The sequence below is a fragment of the Salmo salar genome, chromosome 04 (assembly GCF_965601325.2).
Source record: "Salmo salar chromosome 04, fSalSal1, whole genome shotgun sequence".
Lineage (NCBI taxonomy): Eukaryota > Metazoa > Chordata > Actinopteri > Salmoniformes > Salmonidae > Salmo > Salmo salar.
The window spans coordinates 19404291-19425132 of NC_138294.1; the positions used below are offsets into that span (position 1 = coordinate 19404291).

The following is a 20842-nucleotide window of genomic DNA, read 5'->3' on the forward strand; positions in this document are numbered from 1 at the left end:
GAGACAGCCTATAGGGAGGAGGTCAGAGACCTGGTCGTGTGGTGCCAGGACAATAACCTCCCCCTCAGCATGATCAAGACAAAGGAGATGATTGTGGACTACAGGAAAAGGAGGACCGAGCACACCCCCATTCTCATCGACGGGGCTGTAGTGGAGCAGGTTGAGAGTTTCAAGTTCCTTGGTGTCCACATCACCAACAAACTATCATGGTCCAAGCACACCAAGACAATCGTGAAGAGGACACAACAACACCTTTTCCCCCTGAGGAGACTGAAAAGATTTGGCATGGGCCCTCAGATCCTCAAAAGGTTCTACAGCTGCACCATCGAGAGCATCCTGACTGGTTGCGTCACTGCCTGGTATGGCAACTGCTTGGCCTCCGACTGCAAGGCACTACAGAGGGTAGTGCGTACAGCCCAGTACATCACTGGGGCCAAGCTTCCTGCCATCCAGGACCTCTATACCAGAGGAAGGCCCTAAAAATTCATAGACTGCTCTCTCTGCTAGTGCACAACAAGCGGTATCGGAGCGCCAAATCTAGGTCCAAGAGGCTTCTAAACAGCTTCTACCCCCAAGCCATAAGACTCCTGAACATCTAATCAAATAGCTACACAGACTATTTGCATTGCCACCCCCCCCCCCCCCCCCCCCCCCCACCCCATTACACCGCTGCTACTCTCTGTTACATATACATATTACCTCAATTACCTCGACTAACTGCTGCCCCCGTACATTGACTCTGTATATATACATACCCCCTGTATATAGTCTCGCTATTGTTATTTTACTGCTGCTCTTTAACTACTTGTTACTTTTATTATTCATATTTTTTAAACTGCATTGTTGGTTAGGGGCTTGTATGTAAGCATTTCACTGTAAGGTCTACACCTGTTGTATTCGGCACGTGACTTATAAAACTTGATTTGATGTACATTTGCAGCAGCACTAAGACAACTCAGCGACACAATGGTAGGGATTATGTGAGCAGTGCTTGGGTCATTGATAAGTCATTGCCTCAGACTCCATCTCTTTACCAAGCAATGATAAGTACAACGGTATCCACTGCCTCCCAATCCACTGGAGACATAGGAACATGTGTTTGTCTGTGGGACAAGGACGAAACGTGAAACATCGGCAATTACAGAAACGTTGGCAATGTGGTAAATAAAAACAAGAAAAGGCCAAACAAAACACAAACGAGACGATTCAGCAAGGGTGTTCACAGAGAGGGACTTCAGAAATGCTTGCTTCTTCCCAAGGGTACCTCTACTCTTTTAAGAGGTATAGAGCATTATAGCATGGTATAGGGCATAAAGAAGTGTGTGTGCATAGTGTAAATATGTGTGTGCGTATAGTGACTATGTGTGTGTCCATGCGTATACAAGCATGTGCATGCTTGCCTGTGTGCACGTAGCAAGTCTTACCAGTGATCTTATTCAGCTCAGCCAGGGTCTCCTGGTAGGCAGCTATGACCTGTCCATAACGGCCAATCACCTCCTTCCTCAGGTTGTCCCAGTGGGGAGACAGTTCCCCAAGGTCCCTCAGCTCCTGTATCCTGGAATGACAGGGGATCCACAGGGAATGTCAATGAGAGATACATGGATTGTTACGGAGTACAAGGAATTTCTCAACCAGACTCTGTCAGCTCAGTTCAATCAAACCCATATCCCATTGACACAGAAAGGGAGAGAGAAAGTAAGGAGAGCGACAGAGTAAGAACAGAGAGAGAGAGAGAAAGAGGCAGTAAATCAATCAATACATTTTATTTGTAAAGCTAAAATAACTCCATAGAAGGAAGAAACCTAGAGAGGAACCTGGCTCAGAAGGAAGGCATATCCCTGAACTGTCTTTACTGGGTAGAGATATACAGGAATGTCACTGAGAAGATACAGATCATTACAGAATACACGCATGCATTTTGTAAATCAAGACATTCATGAAGATTGCTTTGGCAAGTTCACCACAACCACATACAGTATTATCCAGCAAGACTGAACCTATTCTATGACCCCCTGCTCCCAGCATCATCTAATGCTATTGTGCTGGCTCATGGCCAATAGCACGGTTAGATTGCCTCCACTGTGACTAATGCTGTTCATTGTCTTCTGGTTTGAGTCATATGACCCTAACTGTCACAGTGGTGAGTGTATAAACAGACCGTTTAACACCTCTCTGATGCACGCACGCGCACGCACACACGCAGGCATGCACACGCACACACACACACACACACACACACACACACACACACACACACACACACACACACACACACACACACACACACACACACACACACACACACACACACACACACACACACACACACACACACACACACACACACACACACACACACACACACACACACACACACACACACACACACACACACACACACACACACACACACACACACCATTTGCCCCATCCCTGAGCCTCACTGTTTAGTCGATAGACTGATCATTATGAAACAAATCCCACCCTCAGGCTAGAAGCCATTTTGTCCACTTATCCACTCGTTTACCAACATCACCCCTCCTTCTCTTCTCCCAGTCAGAGACATCCTACCACCCAGATCCCATTAACCAAGAATAAACCCCTCTCTAGCCCTCTTCTCTAGTTTGTCAGAGTCGATCGCCGCGGCAACCGGATTCATCTCGTAGCGAGGCGTGCTTGTGAGGCGTGTAGCCGGAGGGCCAAAATACCCCTACACGTTGCCATTAGGGGCCCGAGGTAAACTGAGGTCATTGCTGAGGAAATAACCACCCGTCGCCGGAGGCGTCCAAGCTGATACCCAGGCTACCGCCTGTGTGTGAGTTTTCCTGAGCCGGCTGGGTTGTAGTTATCATCTGAATGGCTGTGATCAGACGTGATATGAGACACGGTGCCTGTACTATCCACTGTAAAGAAGGTCTTGATCTCAATGATACGTAGGGGGTTTCGGTGGGCTATTTGCTTTAATGGAGATGTGTTATTCTTGACAACGGATCCAATGTTTCTCAGACTACAGACATTGTGGTGCTGCTAATCAGACTCACTAAAATGTCAATTAGCCACTACAAGGATATGTTATCAGACTGTTTGATCTATTCTAATTCATTTGCAAACGTATCTTCTTTCGAAATATTTGCATGATGTGTATTTTGTGAGAGATTAAGGGACATACCATCAAATCATCTATCGCCACCCTCCACCCTCTCGCCTCACGAAACCCAACTGACAATGACACAGAAGTAAACAGATAGATAGTGCCATGCTGCCCAGGTACAGTTAACATATCTCCGTGACCCCCCTTTCCACCTTAAAGTGTACCCTCTCTCTACGGTAGTAAACAACATGAGTAGTGCTATCTGGGGTCCTTGGGACGTCCCTACCCTAAACCCTAGCCCTAACCATTTTAAAGTTCAACTTCAATGGGATAGGGACATCCCAAGGATCCCAGAGAGCAAGGCCCTACTTTAAATAGGCGCTGTGGCAGACCTAGAGGTGGAACACATTTCTCTGTGACCAAGACGCTGTGCGGCTATGCTCCACAGGTGAGTTGTGGGTAACGGCCATAGGGAGCTTTGATTCAACATCATGGGAGAGAGTTAAAGGGATAGTTCCATGATTTTACATATTTACCTATTTATTTCCTTATTAGCATTTCTTGATAGTGGCTAGTTCAACAAAACCAGCGTGGATTGCAGTCCTTGTCCACAGACTGATTTCAAGTAACAAAACAAATATCTAAACATGTAAAATAGAGTAACTACCCCATTAATTTTGATTACCATAAGTAATAGGGACTTATCTAGCTGAACCAGGTGGGCTTCCGACTTTTCGCTTCCAGAATATTCCGTAAAAAGGGAACTTCAGTATCTCATTCCGGTATCAGATCAGCCACCCTTAATTGTGTGGAGATTTCCTCAGAGAACAATGATGAGTTCCCATGTAAAGTTCCCGACTCAAAGCCTTCCCGTGTAGCCTTAACACTTTCAACCAGAAGATTAGCATCTTTTTAAATTAGTCAGCACACAAAAGGCACCCGATTTCTTTTAAAACAGGACAAAAATATTCTCCAGTATCAGTTTGGGGTAGAAGAGGGAGAAAAAAAGGATTATTTCTCTTTGTTCTGTATGGTAATCCGACACCACCGCTGACAGAGATAATGATATTGGCCCTCTCGCAGAGTAGGAGATGGGGACGTTCAGATAGGTGTCGTTTCATGGGGGTTGGGGTAGTGAGGTTTAATGTAGACCCACTCCATGAGACCTCGATGCTCCAATCAAACATATTGTTCTAACCCAGCCATCCACTTGGGTTTGGAGAGGGCTCTAATGCTCATGAGAGAATGCAGTGTGTGTGTGTGTGTGTGTGTGTGTGTGTGTGTGTGTGTGTGTGTGTGTGTGTGTGTGTGTGTGTGTGTGTGTGTGTGTGTGTGTGTGTGAGAGAGATGCTCTCTCTGTGATGCTGTCTGATTCCAGCGCAATAGCCACTTTGTCAAACACCATACCAATGCTCTTTAGCAGATTGCAGCCATTCAGTGTAATCCATTTTCTTCTGTCTGAACCACTGTTATTTGTGTATCAAGAGGCCCCAGCCCAGACGGGTTATTTTGATGCTGGGCAGACAGCAGTGGTTGGGGGTCAGTGGGTGAACAACAGTGTGTGTGCCGGGGGGTAGGGGGAGACTGAGTCACAAGCCTTAAGAGGGACAATGAATAAGGAAGATGAAGGAGGGAGAGAGAGAGAGATGTGGTAGAAAACTATAGATAGTACACAGCATAATGAAACTCTGACCTTGCAGGGGGGGTAACTGCGTTACGCCAGTGAGATAGAGAGAGGGGAAGAGAGATAGACGGGGGGTGACAATGAGTCACAGGCCTTAAGAGGGAAACTGAGTAGGGAAGATGAAGGAGAGAAAGAGTGAGAGAGACAAATGCAGAGAAGATTGACATGAGAGAGAGACAAATGCAGAGAAGATTGACATGAGAGAGAGACTGAAACTTGAAGAACAAGACACTGTAGGGAATGAGGGCAAAAGAAGACGGAGGCATCAGACAGACACGCAGAAGAAAGAAAAGGCGCGAGAAAGAAAAGGAGAGAGAGAGAGAGAGAGAGAGAGAGAGAGAGAGAGAAAGAGAGAGCTGTTATGTTCAAACTGACTTGGACAGATGAGGGTTGCAGAATACATTTTCCAAAGAGCAAAGACCTGTCGTGTGAGAGACTTTATTTCATGCTGTGTTATAGTAGCCTGTTCAATTTAATCACCAAGAGCTTTGGGCCTGGGGTCAATATAACCTGCGTGAGATGACTCACAAACAGAAGCCTCCTTCTTCACAACCCAACCCGCCTCCTTTACTGTAGACGGCCAAGTACATAGAGAACTATAGCCTACTGATTTTCATATAGTGTGCTTTACTGAAATGTAGTGTGGAGAGGCCATAGTATCAACCACCAACCAAAGGCAGACCGCTGTGATGCTCTTTAGTTCACAGGACGACGATCAGCTCACTTCCTCCTTGTTGAATGGGGAAGGAATGTAGGCGTAGCTGGGAATTCATGTAACAATCAGATCAATTCATTAAAAAAACTAGGAGAAAAATCATTTAACGCCCACACACACACATCCATAATTGGGACACTCACACACAAAGAGCCACACAAGAGCTATACCCCCACACAAAAGGACAAAGATTAAACAGGCATGTTGATGAGGTTGGAACATGGCTGTCAACATCAAAGGGAACGAGGGATGAAGAGAGGAGAAAAAGAGATGCCACTATTAGCGTAAAGTGATGCCGGGGAAGGTGACTAAGCCACTTCACAGTGTGTGTGTGTGTGTGTGTGTGTGTGTGTGTGTGCGTGTGTGTGTGTGTCACTTCACAGCCTTAAAAGGCGTATCTTAATCATTAAAGGGTAAAGCCTGATTGAGTTTTTACACAGAACCAAGAGGTAGCTAGAACGCCTGAAATCGTTCAAAGAGGATTAGAAACAAGCGCTTAAACTCCCCATCTACCTTGTAGTGAATAATAGATATACATTGACGTGTGGGGGTAAACAAACTCAATAACGTACTTGTGTTTTTGAGCACGTGTCATACACACCCATTGTATAGTGACAGAGCGAGATCGTTCTCTGAATAGTCCTTAGTTGCTATATCCATCATTTACAAATGAATGACATGTACCCATTGATTCCTGAACAAGAGAACATCTAAGTGCCTCGTGAGCTTGGTTCAACTGTCGTACACCATCAGAACCCAGAACATCCGCTTGTTTCACTCCAATGCTTGTAAACAATGTAAACATAAACAAACGCTGTACAGCCTCAAAACACTATCATTTTTATGGTCAGTCCTTGCCTCCAAAATATGGATGGTCAGTCCTTGCCTCCAAAATATGGATGGTCAGTCCTTGCCTCCAAAATATGGATGGTCAGTCCTTGCCTCCAAAATATGGATGGTCAGTCCTTGCCTCCAAAATATGGATGGTCAGTCCTTGCCTCCAAAATATGGATGGTCAGTCCTTGCATCCAAAATATGGATGGTCAGTCCTTGCATCCAAAATATGGATGGTCAGTCCTTGCCTCCAAAATATGGATGGTCAGTCCTTGCCTCCAAAATATGGATGGTCAGTCCTTGCCTCCAAAATATGGATGGTCAGTCCTTGCCTCCAAAATATGGATGGTCAGTCCTTGCCTCCAAAATATGGATGGTCAGTCCTTGCCTCCAAAATATGGATGGTCAGTCCTTGCATCCAAAATATGGATGGTCAGTCCTTGCCTCCAAAATATGGATGGTCAGTCCTTGCCTCCAAAATATGGATGGTCAGTCCTTGCCTCCAAAATATGGATGGTCAGTCCTTGCCTCCAAAATATGGATGGTCAGTCCTTGCCTCCAAAATATGGATGGTCAGTCCTTGCCTCCAAAATATGGATGGTCAGTCCTTGCATCCAAAATATGGATGGTCAGTCCTTGCATCCAAAATATGGATGGTCAGTCCTTGCATCCAAAATATGGATGGTCAGTCCTTGCCTCCAAAATATGGATGGTCAGTCCTTTCCTCCAAAATATGGATGGTCAGTCCTTGCCTCCAAAATATGGATGGTCAGTCCTTGCCTCCAAAATATGGATGGTCAGTCCTTGCCTCCAAAATATGGATGGTCAGTCCTTGCATCCAAAATATGGATGGTCAGTCCTTGCATCCAAAATATGGATGGTCAGTCCTTGCCTCCAAAATATGGATGGTCAGTCCTTGCCTCCAAAATATGGATGGTCAGTCCTTGCCTCCAAAATATGGATGGTCAGTCCTTGCCTCCAAAATATGGATGGTCAGTCCTTGCCTCCAAAATATGGATGGTCAGTCCTTGCCTCCAAAATATGGATGGTCAGTCCTTGCATCCAAAATATGGATGGTCAGTCCTTGCATCCAAAATATGGATGGTCAGTCCTTGCATCCAAAATATGGATGGTCAGTCCTTGCATCCAAAATATGGATGGTCAGTCCTTGCATCCAAATATGGATGGTCAGTCCTTGCATCCAAAATATGGATGGTCAGTCCTTGCATCCAAAATATGGATGGTCAGTCCTTGCCTCCAAAATATGGATGGTCAGTCCTTGCCTCCAAAATATGGATGGTCAGTCCTTGCCTCCAAAATATGGATGGTCAGTCCTTGCCTCCAAAATATGGATGGTCAGTCCTTGCCTCCAAAATATGGATGGTCAGTCCTTGCATCCAAAATATGGATGGTCAGTCCTTGCATCCAAAATATGGATGGTCAGTCCTTGCATCCAAAATATGGATGGTCAGTCCTTGCATCCAAAATATGGATGGTCAGTCCTTGCATCCAAATATGGATGGTCAGTCCTTGCATCCAAAATATGGATGGTCAGTCCTTGCATCCATAGCTCCGTCTATGATTTTAAGAGTCGTTACGTTTCTCCAGGCCCATCCCTTCGCTTTTTTACCAAAACAGAGGTGGGGTGACGGCTTTGTTATACTTTCAATGAAGGACTCCAGCTTTAAAGTATTGCTCTACTCAGACTGCAAGTATCAAGAGAGGTTAGAGTCTAGAGGCAATAGACCAGATAATAACAAGGCTTAAAGAATAGCTTTTAAGGGAGGGAACTTGAGGGAAACCTTGGTCTGAGAATGTTCTAATCTAGAACTAGAGGGAAACCTTGGTCTGAGAACGTTCTAATCTAGAACTAGAGGGAAACCTTGGTCTGAGAACGTTCTAATCTAGAACTAGAGGGAAACCTTGGTCTGAGAACGTTCTAATCTAGAACTAGAGGGAAACCTTGGTCTGAGAATGTTCTAATCTAGAACTAGAGGGAAACCTTGGTCTGAGAACGTTCTAATCTAGAACTAGAGGGAAACCTTGGTCTGAGAATGTTCTAATCTAGAACTAGAGGGAAACCTTGGTCTGAGAATGTTCTAATCTAGAACTAGAGGGAAACCTTGGTCTGAGAATGTTCTAATCTAGAACTAGAGGGAAACCTTGGTCTGAGAACGTTCTAATCTAGAACTAGAGGGAAACCTTGGTCTGAGAATGTTCTAATCTAGAACTAGAGGGAAACCTTGGTCTGAGAATGTTCTAATCTAGAACTAGAGGGAAACCTTGGTCTGAGAATGTTCTAATCTAGAACTTGAGGGAAACCTTGGTCTGAGAATGTTCTAATCTAGTTTAATGACTTGGGATTCCAAACTAGTGGGCCGATGGGGACACTCCATGTGTTCCAAATGGAACCCTATCCTTTATAGTGCACAACTTTTGACCAGGGCCCGTAGGGCACTATGAAGGGAATAGGGAGCCATTTGGGATACTGCCGCTGACCATGAGATTGACCGCTTGCCGACCGAGGGACTATATGACGGGGATTATGAGGGATTGCTAGGGACGGCGGGCGTGTTGAGGAATGATCTGTCCTGACAGACACTCATAGGGACCTTGAGGGAAGAGAACACTGAGATCTTCTTACCCATCACAGTGGCTTCTCTCTTATAAACTGGTTAGGATAATCTATTCACTGGCAGCATCTTAACCTTTCCTTTATTGAGTACAATGACAAAACTGGACCTGCCAAGGGAGGGTTAACTGACGGTTAATGAGGGTTAACTGTGGTTAAAGAAGGGACATTAAACTCCAAAATCTAATTTTGTTAGATGTTTCCAGACTCCAAAAGTAGTCTAATGTCAAAATCATCAGACTACTATTGAGGTACGAAAACATCTGACAAACTTGTATGTTTGTTGAGTATAATTTCCCATTAACACTACACTAGGAACATTCCGGGGGGATTCAAACGTCATCTGGAATCATTTTGGTTTCAATACACATCCCTTTTTCCTCATCATCTTGTGGCCACTTTGACCTCATCATCTTGTGGCCACTTTGACCATTAATTAGCTAACAAGATCAAGAGCAGAGTCAATTAGCGACACAGTACCTTCATCTTCCTCAAAGCCACTCTCAGCTCGATAAAGCACCAGGACTTTGTTCAGAACAACGCAGTGTTGGGGGGGGGAGTTGGTGTTTATCTCTCTCTCTCTTTGTGTGTGTCTCTCTGCATGTGTGTGTGTGCGTGTGCAAATGTCTGTGTGCCTGTATGCAAGTGTACATCTGTGTCTGTGTGTGAGTGTGTGTTGCTGGTTGACTAGTGTGCAGGTGTACAACAATCCCCTTTTGAAGTGTTAAACAGACCTGAATAATTCAATCCTCTCTAAGTATAGCTCTTAAACAACCATTTACATCTCTGAAATAGGCCTGTTAATGTAGGCAGGCCCAGAGCTATAGTGTCCCTATTCAAATGAATGCACTGTACCTCCTAGTGGTTAGATTTAGGCTTATAGTAAGGCTGTTACAATAGATCTTAGGTCTGTGATCTACCTATGCACTGATCCGAGGTCAGTGTTGATGCCTACCTCCCAGTGGTTAAGTTTGGCCTTACCTGATCCTCGATCAGCTGCTGTTTACCTTCTCACAAATCACTGTGCTTATAAAGACAAGTCATTATCCCATATGTAATACTGTTCCAAGGTCAGGTTTTGCTTTGTCCCTCCCAGTGGTTCATAAAGGCTAAACTGATCCTAGATGGGTTCTTACCTCCTCATGTCTTCCTGGATGTAGAGGTGGAGGAGCTGTCTGGGGATGCTGAAGGACAGAGTACACTCCTCCATCTGTTCCCTCACCAGCATCCATTCACTATCCACCGTCTGGAACTTGTAGACCTTACAAACCGGGTTCTTAAAGACTGGGAGAGAGGGAGGGAGAGAGAGAGAGAGAGGGAGGAGGTGGAGGGTGAGAGGGAAAGTGGGAGAAGGAGGGGAGAAGGAGGGTAGAAAGAGGGAGAGAGAGAGAGAGAGAGAGAGAGTGAGAGTGAGAGGGGAAGGACAGAGGGTGAGAGGGAGGAGGGAGAGGGTTAGGGAGAAGGGGGAGGAAGAGGAAGGGAGAGGTGGTAAAGGGGGGATAAAGAGGGAGAGAGGTAGAAGGGGGAGAGAGAAAGAGAGACACACAGTATCAACCATCACAACATACTGAAAATGATTACAAAGACATTTCTAAGTTTCACAAACATCAAACAGACAATGTGCTTTGGTTCTAAACAAACTTTGATACAGAGGAAAAACCCAAAGACAAAACTCAAACCCTTCAAAAAACATATTTTCATGTGGCATGTGCTGCAAATGAAATCCCATAATCAATAACAGCGTCTGCGATAGATAAGGTTGTTGCTTGCCTCATCTTCCAAGAGCCACATCTCTCTCTCTCTATCGCTCTTTCTCCATCTCTCCCTCTCCAAGACTTAGAAAATTAAGAATATAAGAGATCTCAGGTCAGCCCATTAAATTATTCAACAATTCCTTCATTGGATTTGATTCCCATTTGAATTGTTTGTTTATGATAGAGCAGTAAAGGAAAGGGAAGATGGTTCATTCCCCAAACTTTACCTCACCATCTTCTCCTATTAAACCCCATTCAAATTCAACTCTTCCACTCCTCTTCCTTTTTCTTCCTAGAGTGGCTATTAGCAGCAATCATGCGGCAACCAAAAAACAGCTTTTAATACTCTTATCAGTGTGCTGGCAGTCGCTGGGCGAGAAAGCCGGAAAACGGCGTACGCCTCAAACAGCTACCCGCAGTTCGCTGCCGTTGTTCCTTTTCTTAGACGCCACGCTAGCGTTCTAGAAGGAAGTCACTCAATAGTAATAAGCTGGAGCGCTCCGATAGTAGAAGAAGAGACTTCACCATTGAAGACGGAGGCTTCAAGATGTGTAATGTTACCAAAAAAGCTACACGGCACCGAGGGTTGGGAATCACAAGTGTGACCCAAGCACTTATTCCTCCCTTTCAAAAAGAAAATCACTTCCCCTCTTCCTTGTGAAGCTGCAGCCAACCAACTAACAGTGGTAATGTCAGTCCAACTCCAGGAGGAGAGGAGAGAGGAGGAGAGGGGAGAGGAAGGGGGAGGAGGGGAGGAGAGGCAGAGAGGAGGTGAGAGGTAGGGAGAGGAGGAGAGGAGGTGAGAGGAGGTGAGAGGAGAGGAGGCAGGAGGAGGGGAGAGAAGAGGAGAGGAGGCCCCGTTACCATATGCACCCATTTGCCATCCATTTACTTTCCAAGGTGCGAATTCAATACAGAGACTCGCCCTCACTCCGTCATCCCTTTTCAATGTCAGGGCCTTATTCTGAGCACTTGTCCTGGTTATTCCGGGTCCCATGTCCCATACAGAAGGCAACAGAGCGTTGGAAAGTGTAGTGACAACCTTGTGATGTCCGGCACAACGAGGGGCGGTGTGGCAGTGGAGAGACCTTCTAATTGGAGGATAATGTGTCAGAGGGGACTTTTACTAGAGGCACTGGGGTGGGAAGCACTAGCGGTTCTGGGGAGGGGGGGACAGGGGGGGCCAGTGCCCCTGTGACAACAATTTTGGACCCCTTGTGGCCCCCCTAAATGTGGGGTATGAAATAATTTTTACATAACACATTTTTTCTATCGTTCTTTTTTTACATCCGTTATTAGACAGTGGCAACGCGGAACACTAATTTAACCCACACATTTTCTAGAGGGACGGCTTTAGGCGGAACACAACAGTATCGTACAACATGCATCTGCATAATGAACATGGTCTTTTGCCTGCTAATGCCTGCAATGCAGTGAAGAAAACGATATGACAACAATAACGTCTAATGTAACTGGTCCCTCTAACAGTACAACTGGCCCCAGCTTGGCCCCCCCAGCTGAAATGGTCTAGAACCGCCACTGGTGGGAAGTAATGTGGTGTTCAGTTCAGTGTCAAGGACAGTCAGAGAGGTAAGAATCGGGCCCCTGGAAGGTTGGCTAGGACAGACTAGAGCCAAGCCCATCCACCATAGTTACTGGGACCAGGCTAGAAAGGACCATGTGAAAAAGATGATATCTGATCTGGTAGAGTACGGTTGAGGTCGGCAATCAACACAATAGTGTGAAAAGTGAAAAATAAGAAAGGGTTAAACTCCCACACCAGTAGAAATAGACTTTTCACAACTTTCATTAGCTGGCTAAGGTTAGCTTAGCATGCTAAATAATTACACTGACAGCTGTCAGTCAGTGGCCTATTTGTTGTTATTTCTCTGCTACACCTGGAAATCACCACAACGTTCCCACCCCCAATTCCTGAATATGTATTAGCAGCCTGCGTCAGTCATCGAGGTGGAACCTAAACACGGATCTTCTTTCTAGGACAGGAAATACTCGAAATAGGTGCGGAAACCTCCTCCGAGGTGGGCCCTTTCAGCTTTTAAGCCATCATTTTTTTTCATAATCATTATATTCATGATTACATCAAATGAAAAAGTATAGCTATGATTTGAAATGGAGAGCTTGATCTCGTATTATTAAATGCCACCGTTGCTGCGGCTGTGTGGAGAGAGACAGGATTCTAGAGGGCATTTCAAAGAGTAAGTCGGAATTAAAAAGAGAGAGGGAGAGGTGAGAGGGACGGATTGAGAGCGAGATGAAGGGATGACTGGTACTTCCTCCTTGCAGCGGACACGGTCGAAGGAGCAGATTAACCTCTGACCTTCCCCCGCCGCCACGCTAATCCGAAGGCCAATCAGATTGCTCCGTCCTCCTCTCCCCACACCTCTTAAGGAAATTACTTCTTCCCTGGGCGTCCCCCCCTCCTGTGTGTGTGTGTATTGTGTGTGTGCTTGTGTGCATGTGTGTGTATGCATCCTTCTCCGCTCTCCCCTCTCTGAAAGGTAATACAAGTGAAGGGCTAAATTGCATTAGTCAATCTCTCTAAGTCTGCGGGGAGCGTGTTATAGTGATGGGACGCAGCTGTGCCACCCGCCTTCCTGCAACCCACCCCGCGCAGGAAGGCGGGTGGCACAGCCCCCTGGTGCCTGCCTCTCGCTAGCTAATTGCGACAGATAGTGACAATGACGACGGGTATAGAGAACAGAGCTGCAAGGAAAGTCATACCAACACACGCTGAGGACGGAAATAGAGACAGAGAAAAAGATGAAGATAAGACTTTCTAGAAAGTACCGAGATACGATAATGAGGAAGGGAAAGAAAAAAAGCATAGAAGAAGAGGAGGATGAGTTGGAAACTCAGAAGGGTTTCTTTTCCCCTCTGGAGAGGAACGAGTGATAAGAAAAGGGAAAGAAAGACTATATATTCCCAACACAGCAGGGAGCAGTGACCTTCTCAAGTCTCTTCTTCTCCTCCCTCTTTCCCTCTCTCTTTTTCTCACTCCTGGTGTTTCTGCTAGTTTCTCCCTGCTCCCAGTGATCGGGTAACAAGCGAAGTGTGTTGCGCCATTCGGGGGCTTCTCCCTTAATTGGTATCACAGGATCGACGTGGCGTCGCTTCCGCTTGTCTGCCTCTCCAGCCAGTCCACAAAGAACAGATACAGAACCAGGACTGGAGCAGCCAAGGGAGGCAGACGGACTTTCACCTTGTCTGGGGATATAAAAACCTCCTTTAAATGGGCACTTCACCATTTTATATATATTTTTTTTGTACATCATATTAGTTCTGTCCTGCACCCATACCAGTGTCTAGATGTTTGAAAATGGCATTTTCTAAATGTTGTAGTCAAATAGAAAAGAAGAAAAGGTCCCACTATGATGTCATTGGAGACACTGGTATGGTGCTGTAGATAACGAATAAAAGGTTACAAAGTGGTGAATTCCTTTAGAGCCAACGTTGGCCTAGTCTCACACCTTTTCCACTGTCAACTGGCTCTCCCTCCCTTTACTTACTTAAACCAAGGCTTCCCGTTCTAATCTGAGAATGAATAATATGAATTCTTTAATCAAAATGGGTAGCCCCATTTGAGACTTCAAATCTCTTTGGCGGGAGAAGGTTAGTCAAGGGCGGCGCACTTTCCAATGAGAAAACCATGAAGTCTAGTGGGGGTTAACTTAATGTATCACTTTATTACACTTTGTCAATTTCAAGCTGCTTTTGGGGGTAACACTAGGTCATGGTAATTACAGGGGTGAAATAGTTTTTTTTTTTAAGGGAAAATGCCAAAAAACGTGAGATAAACCTTTTCAGTAATAAACTCATTTCACTAGGAGAGATTGGGGTGGTTGGTGAGACGGGAGGAAGGGGGATCAAATTAGCCTTAAAGCTCTTCCCACTGATTACAGGGTTGCCATGACGATGGAAGTCAGCAGTTAAATTATAGGTGTTTAAAGGTAGAAAGAAGAAGCGTAGTTGAACTTACCAGCACCCGTCAGGGGGCTATTATCTTTGTCGTTTGGGGTTGCCTGTGATGACTCACAAACTAAGGTGCACTGTGGAAAGAAGAGAGAGAGAGATGTTTAATGTTTACATGTACATGTCAAGTCTCCACCATCAAACACACACATATGAATGTACATTTAACTCCGCTTTTCTCTGAGCAGCGGGGCGGCCACGTCTAGCTTGACATGTTGTTGGTTCAGCATGTCTTGCTCTTTAAATACATTTTAATTAAGCTCAGTGTTTTTTTGGACAGCAGGAGGTAAACGACAGGTGAAGCTAAACACAGAGGTGCACAGACAGACAGACAGACAGACAGACAGACAGACAGACAGACAGACAGACAGACAGACAGACAGACAGACAGACAGACAGAGACAGACCAACCCTCCGTCATTCAAGAACGCTCCATGTGTTTGTCACCGTCCCCTTTGATAATGAGTATCTTCCCATCACAGCTGCTGAATGTCCCTTTTTGATGATGCGTGTGGGACAAGACATCAAAGTGCCTCTCTGTCAGTGGCAGAGGCTGACAAACCATCAGAAATACACTTTAGCAGGTACCAACTACCAGGACTGCTACTTTTGCGAAAAAAAGTGGAATATAGTGAACCAAGGTAGCTTCATTTACATCAGGAGAACATAGAGAAACAAGGTAGCTTCATTTACATCAGGAGAACATAGAGAAACAAGGTAGCTTCATTTACATCAGGAGAACATAGAGAAACAAGGTAGCTTCATTTACATCAGGGGAATATAGTGAACCAAGGTAGCTTCATTTACATCAGGAGAACATAGAGAAACAAGGTAGCTTCATTTACATCAGGGGAATATAGTGAACCAAGGTAGCTTCATTTACATCAGGGGAATATAGTGAACCAAGGTAGCTTCATTTACATCAGGGGAACATAGAGAAACAAGGTAGATTTCTTCACGTCAGGGGAACATAGAGAAACAAGGTAGCTTTCTTCACATCAGGGGAACATAGAGAAACAAGGTAGATTTCTTCACATCAGGAGAACATAGAGAAACAAGGTAGATTTCTTCACATCAGGGGAACATAGAGAAACAAGGTAGATTTCTTCACATCAGGGGAACATAGAGAAACAAGGTAGATTTCTTCACGTCAGGGGAACATAGAGAAACAAGGTAGATTTCTTCACGTCAGGGGAACATAGAGAAACAAGGTAGATTTCTTCACGTCAGGGGAACATAGAGAAACAAGGTAGATTTCTTCACATCAGGGGAACATAGAGAAACAAGGTAGATTTCTTCACATCAGGGGAACATAGAGAAACAAGGTAGATTTCTTCACATCAGGGGAACATAGCAGGGGTGAAACTCCATACGATATGATGTGGCTCTGTTCACGCTAGAGGAACTGAGCAGGGGTGAAACTCCATACGATATGATGTGGCTCTGTTCACGCCAGAGGAACTGAGCAGGGGTGAAACTCCATACGATATGATGTGGCTCTGTTCACGCCAGAGGAACTGAGCAGGGGTGAAACTCCATACGATATGATGTGGCTCTGTTCACGCCAGAGGAACTGAGCAGGGGTGAAACTCCATACGATATGATGTGGCTCTGTTCACGCCAGAGGAACTGAGCAGGGGTGAAACTCCATACGATATGATGTGGCTCTGTTCACGCCAGAGGAACTGAGCAGGGGTGAAACTCCATACGATATGATGTGGCTCTGTTCACGCCAGAGGAACTGAGCAGGGGTGAAACTCCATACGATATGATGTGGCTCTGTTCACGCCAGAGGAACTGAGCAGGAGATTGCGACTTTCGGTGAAACTCCACATGATAATTGCATTTCCATTTTCGTGTGTTGCACTTCCATTCAGTAACACTTCCATTCAGTAACACTTCTATTCAGTAACACTTCCATTCAGTAACACTTCCATTCAGTAACACTTCCATTCAGTAACACTTCCATTCAGTGGCGTCTATGAATCACATAATCATGCATAGTGTTAGGGGTGTGAACATTTAAACGCTAAAAAGTTGAAACTAAATTGGGATCCTTAACGTTAATTAAAATCCCTAACTGAAAAACAAATGTTGTCTTTTACGTAGATGGAGAAAGTAAATAGCATAGTGGGTCAATTTCAGCAACAAATAAGAGCGTTGAAGAGCAAGACTCAAATTTTCCCCTGTTTTGGTGCCCTGGCTGGCTACCACGGTGTGAACAGCGTGAAGCGAACAGAGACAGTGTGTGACTATGTGAGAGCAAGCTAAGAAATAGCAAGATACGGCATTCCATTGCAAGATACAGCTTTTGATAGCTGATAGATAGGCCTAGTGCACGGTTCTGACTGTGTGCCTGGTGGCCGACGGCCCTATATTGAGCCCCTCCCCTCTCTCTCTCTCCGTCCCTCGCTAGCTCGCTATGAAAGATGCGAGTGTTAGTGTTCTCAGAAGTACGGCAGCTAAAATCAGCCTCCTCCATTCCAAAAATACAGAATTTTAGGAATGTTGACACTCAGAAATGCGAATCAACATCCAGAGTCAACATGCAATCTATTATTTTGGAGTCAACTCTCTAGAGAAAGGCAAGCGACAACAGTGAAGTCCTGTATGGCAATACGTTGACAAGTTAAATGAGAAGGAAATGCTAACTTTGCGAGGTGGGATTGAGGTACTGCGATGGTAGGACGGGTGCAACACTAAACCGTCTGAGAGGGACGCACCGTGAGACCCCAACTGTTGCTGGCAGCAGCACAGTTGTATCGTGAATTCAAGTGGAATTTTATTCAACTCTTCTTACAGTTTTAACTGAAAAACAATACAAAGATTGCTGTGTAAACGTTAAGAGAAATTGTCCACCCACACACACACACACACACACACAACCTACACCATCAAAAGAGAGCAGGACCCAGAGGCAGACAGCCATGTTAGAGCCCTAGTCAATTATATAAGACTACTCTCTGTGACTCTGACTTACACACAGTGGTCTCACACACACACACACACACACACACACACACACACACACACACACACACACACACACACACACACACACACACACACACACACACCAAAGGTCATTTTGCTGCAACGAGGAGAAGTGTCAACAGACTACAGTGGGTCAGTGAACACCCTATGCTACAGAGTTATGTTATCTCCTCTCAGAAAGAGATCATTTCTACTGTACGCAGATCTATTTTGACTGCCTCCTCATACATGTACAACCACCAGCCAGGTCACACCAGATCAACTTCAGTACTCCACGTCTGTCCGGGACCGCAGGATGTCGGGAGATGCCTTCAATACCATCCACTAGGGGCAGTGTGAATGCCTATTACCATCAGGTAGGTTCGCGGCTTGCTAGGGCATTGTGGATGGAGACCGAGGTTGGGAGGATCGCGGGATCAAGCCCAGTGCTAGGCACTCATTTTCTTTCTGTTTTAACATTATCCTAAACCTTAACCAGTCGGAATGAATGCCTAAACCTAAACAAACGTTCAAAACTGAAGTGAGACAGTGACATCTTGTTGCAAGTACAGTGCTTATATGCTACACATATTATTATATTTTAGACTAAACTAAATATTCCCATTGGGTGTAATAACTAGTCAAATGAAGGTAAAGTACATACATAAACTTTGTTTTTGGTGTGAAAACACCCCATTGGGAGGACGTTTGAGCACTCTTCAGGTACCTGGCGATCTCAGAAGAAGACATCGGCTCTCTCTCTCTTTCTCTTCCTCTCTCTCGCTCTCATTCCTGTGTTTCTCAGATGGTGCAGTGTAGCATGTCGTGGTGGATTAGCATAGTTGATTGTAGGTGGGATGGTCTCACAAGGGAGATGCCATTCATTCAGACGAGGCGAGTCTCGTAGGAAGGCTATAAGGCTACGGGGAACTGGGTTTAGCCGACTATCCCACACAAATAGAAGGATGTATGACGCTCCCTCTCTCTAATTCTCTTTGTCTGTGCACATAATCACACACAGCACTCAGGCTGTCTAAGCCTGTGGCTTCTCTGGCTTGCGCTCTCTCTCTCTCCCCCACACACACGCAAACGCCGTACGCACACACATGATAAACATATGCAGTGTCTAAGATACCCTATCCCACTCTCGCCCTCTCGTCACACTCTACCTACCCCCCCCTCCCCCCCACACACACACACAAAGGGTTGTAAGGGCTTGATGAATCTCATTGGGCCACTTGAGCAGTGACAGACTAATCCTGCAAGCATTAGTTCTAGCCGAGACATCTGGAGGGGAACGACTCTCATACAAACACACACACACACACACACACACACACGTCCTCACCTTCTGGGCCTGCTGCACGTCGGCCGTGATGTGATCCACGTCCCCCTCCTCCATCTCCCCCATGTTCACACGGCTCACCAACACTGTCCCCACCGCCAACACACCATCAGAAGACCTGGGGGAGAGTGGACAGTGTCAACTACGGGAACGAGAGAGAAAAAAGGGCAGAAGCGAGAGGGAGAATAGAGGTGTTGATGGAGCAGCCAATGGGACAGAGAACAGAGGTGTTGATGGAGCAGCCAATGGGACAGAGAACAGAGGTGTTGATGGAGCAGCCAATGGGACAGAGAACAGAGGTGTTGATGGAGCAGCCAATGGGACAGAGAACAGAGGTGTTGATGGAGCAGCCAATGGGACAGAGAACAGAGGTGTTGATGGAGCAGCCAATGGGACAGAGAACAGAGGTGTTGATGGAGCAGCCAATGGGACAGAGAACAGAGGTGTAGATGGAGCAGCCAATGGGACAGAGAACAGAGGTGTTGATGGAGCAGCTAATGGGACAGAAAATAGAGGTGTAGATGGAGCAGCCAATGGGACAGAGAATAGAGGTGTAGATGGAGCAGCCAATAGGATAGAGAATAGAGGTGTAGATGGAGCAGCCAATGGGACAGAGAACAGAGGTGTAGATGGAGCAGCCAATGGGAGAGAGAACAGAGGTGTAGATGGAGCAGCCAATGGGACAGAAAATAGAGGTGGAGATGGAGCAGCCAATGGGACAGAAAATAGAGGTGTAGATGGAGCAGCCAATGGGACAGAAAATAGAGGTGGAGATGGAGCAGCCAATGGGACAGAAAATAGAGGTGTAGATGGAGCAGCCAATAGGACAGAGAATAGAGGTGTAGATGGAGTAAAGAAGAGGTGGTGAGGAACAGAGACTGAGAGGTCAAGAGAGACTGTAGGCTGGAGTTTCTCAAGAAATGTTTATTGCAGTTGCAAGTGACATCTCAATCAACTTTGCTGATACACTGAGCAACTGAAACACCATTGAAATGGCATGCAACAATGTGGTTTGACATTTCTAAACCAATGGCATCTGTTGCGTTACATTGGGATTCAATACGCTATAAAAATTAAAAAAAGTTGCACACTCCATATGTAAACTCCCAGTCATTTACTGGGTAAATCACCTCATTGTGATTTTCACAAATCATTTGTTGATCGAACCTTTTCGTTAATGATTTAGAAAAAATGCTGTCTGTACAATGTAGCAAGGCAAATTGAAAATGCCAGCACTGTTCTAGCTGCCTAGCTAGCTGTCAACTAACTAACCAAGCTAGCAACTAACTAAGCTTAGGCTAGCAACTAACTAAGCTTAGGCTAGCAACTAACTAAGCTTAGGCTAGCTAGTTGAAACTGGTCTGGGTTTACTTTAAAAATTAAATTAAATTTACTAGCCATGATGCCAAAATCTATTTATACAGCTCCCATTTAACTAATTATGTCGCTTCTATCAACCTTGATGGCGGTTCCGGCAGGAACAGGCAGCGCGAGCGACAGCTGTGTTGACATGACAACTGGGTCAGAGTTCTGTACCTTCGAATGGATCACGCGACAAAAGCATTCGTTTTGATTGTGTTGCTTGCAACGAGTTTCACAAAAGTTGAAAAGTTTGCAACTGATCTGGATGCCACCAAGTTGCAGATGAATTGCTTATCAGTTGCTGGGGGTGTTACATAAAGCAATCTAAAAGCAACATGGCTGCGTCCAAGTTGCTTCGTGTAACCCCAGCACATTGTGGTCAAATCACTGTGTTTACACACCCTCTCCCTCCTTCAGTGACAGATACAAAACAGACACCGCCGTTCTCATATTAGGGAGCCC

The 20842-nt window shown here is 45.5% G+C and overlaps 1 protein-coding gene across 6 annotated transcripts in view; it reads right to left on the reverse strand.

Moving 5' to 3' along the window:
• inpp4b (inositol polyphosphate-4-phosphatase type II B) overlaps positions 1-20842 on the reverse strand; it is a 244899-nt gene that overhangs the window by 59395 nt on the left and 164662 nt on the right. For all 6 annotated transcript variants that reach the window (XM_045716544.2, XM_045716543.2, XM_045716545.2 and 3 more), the window contains 4 exons: positions 19022-19136; positions 14708-14777; positions 10093-10240; positions 1425-1555 (listed from right to left, as the gene is read on the reverse strand). In XM_045716544.2, coding sequence (XP_045572500.1) covers positions 1425-1555; positions 10093-10240; positions 14708-14777; positions 19022-19136 — 464 coding nt within the window. The remainder of the gene's footprint in view (positions 1-1424; positions 1556-10092; positions 10241-14707; positions 14778-19021; positions 19137-20842) is intronic.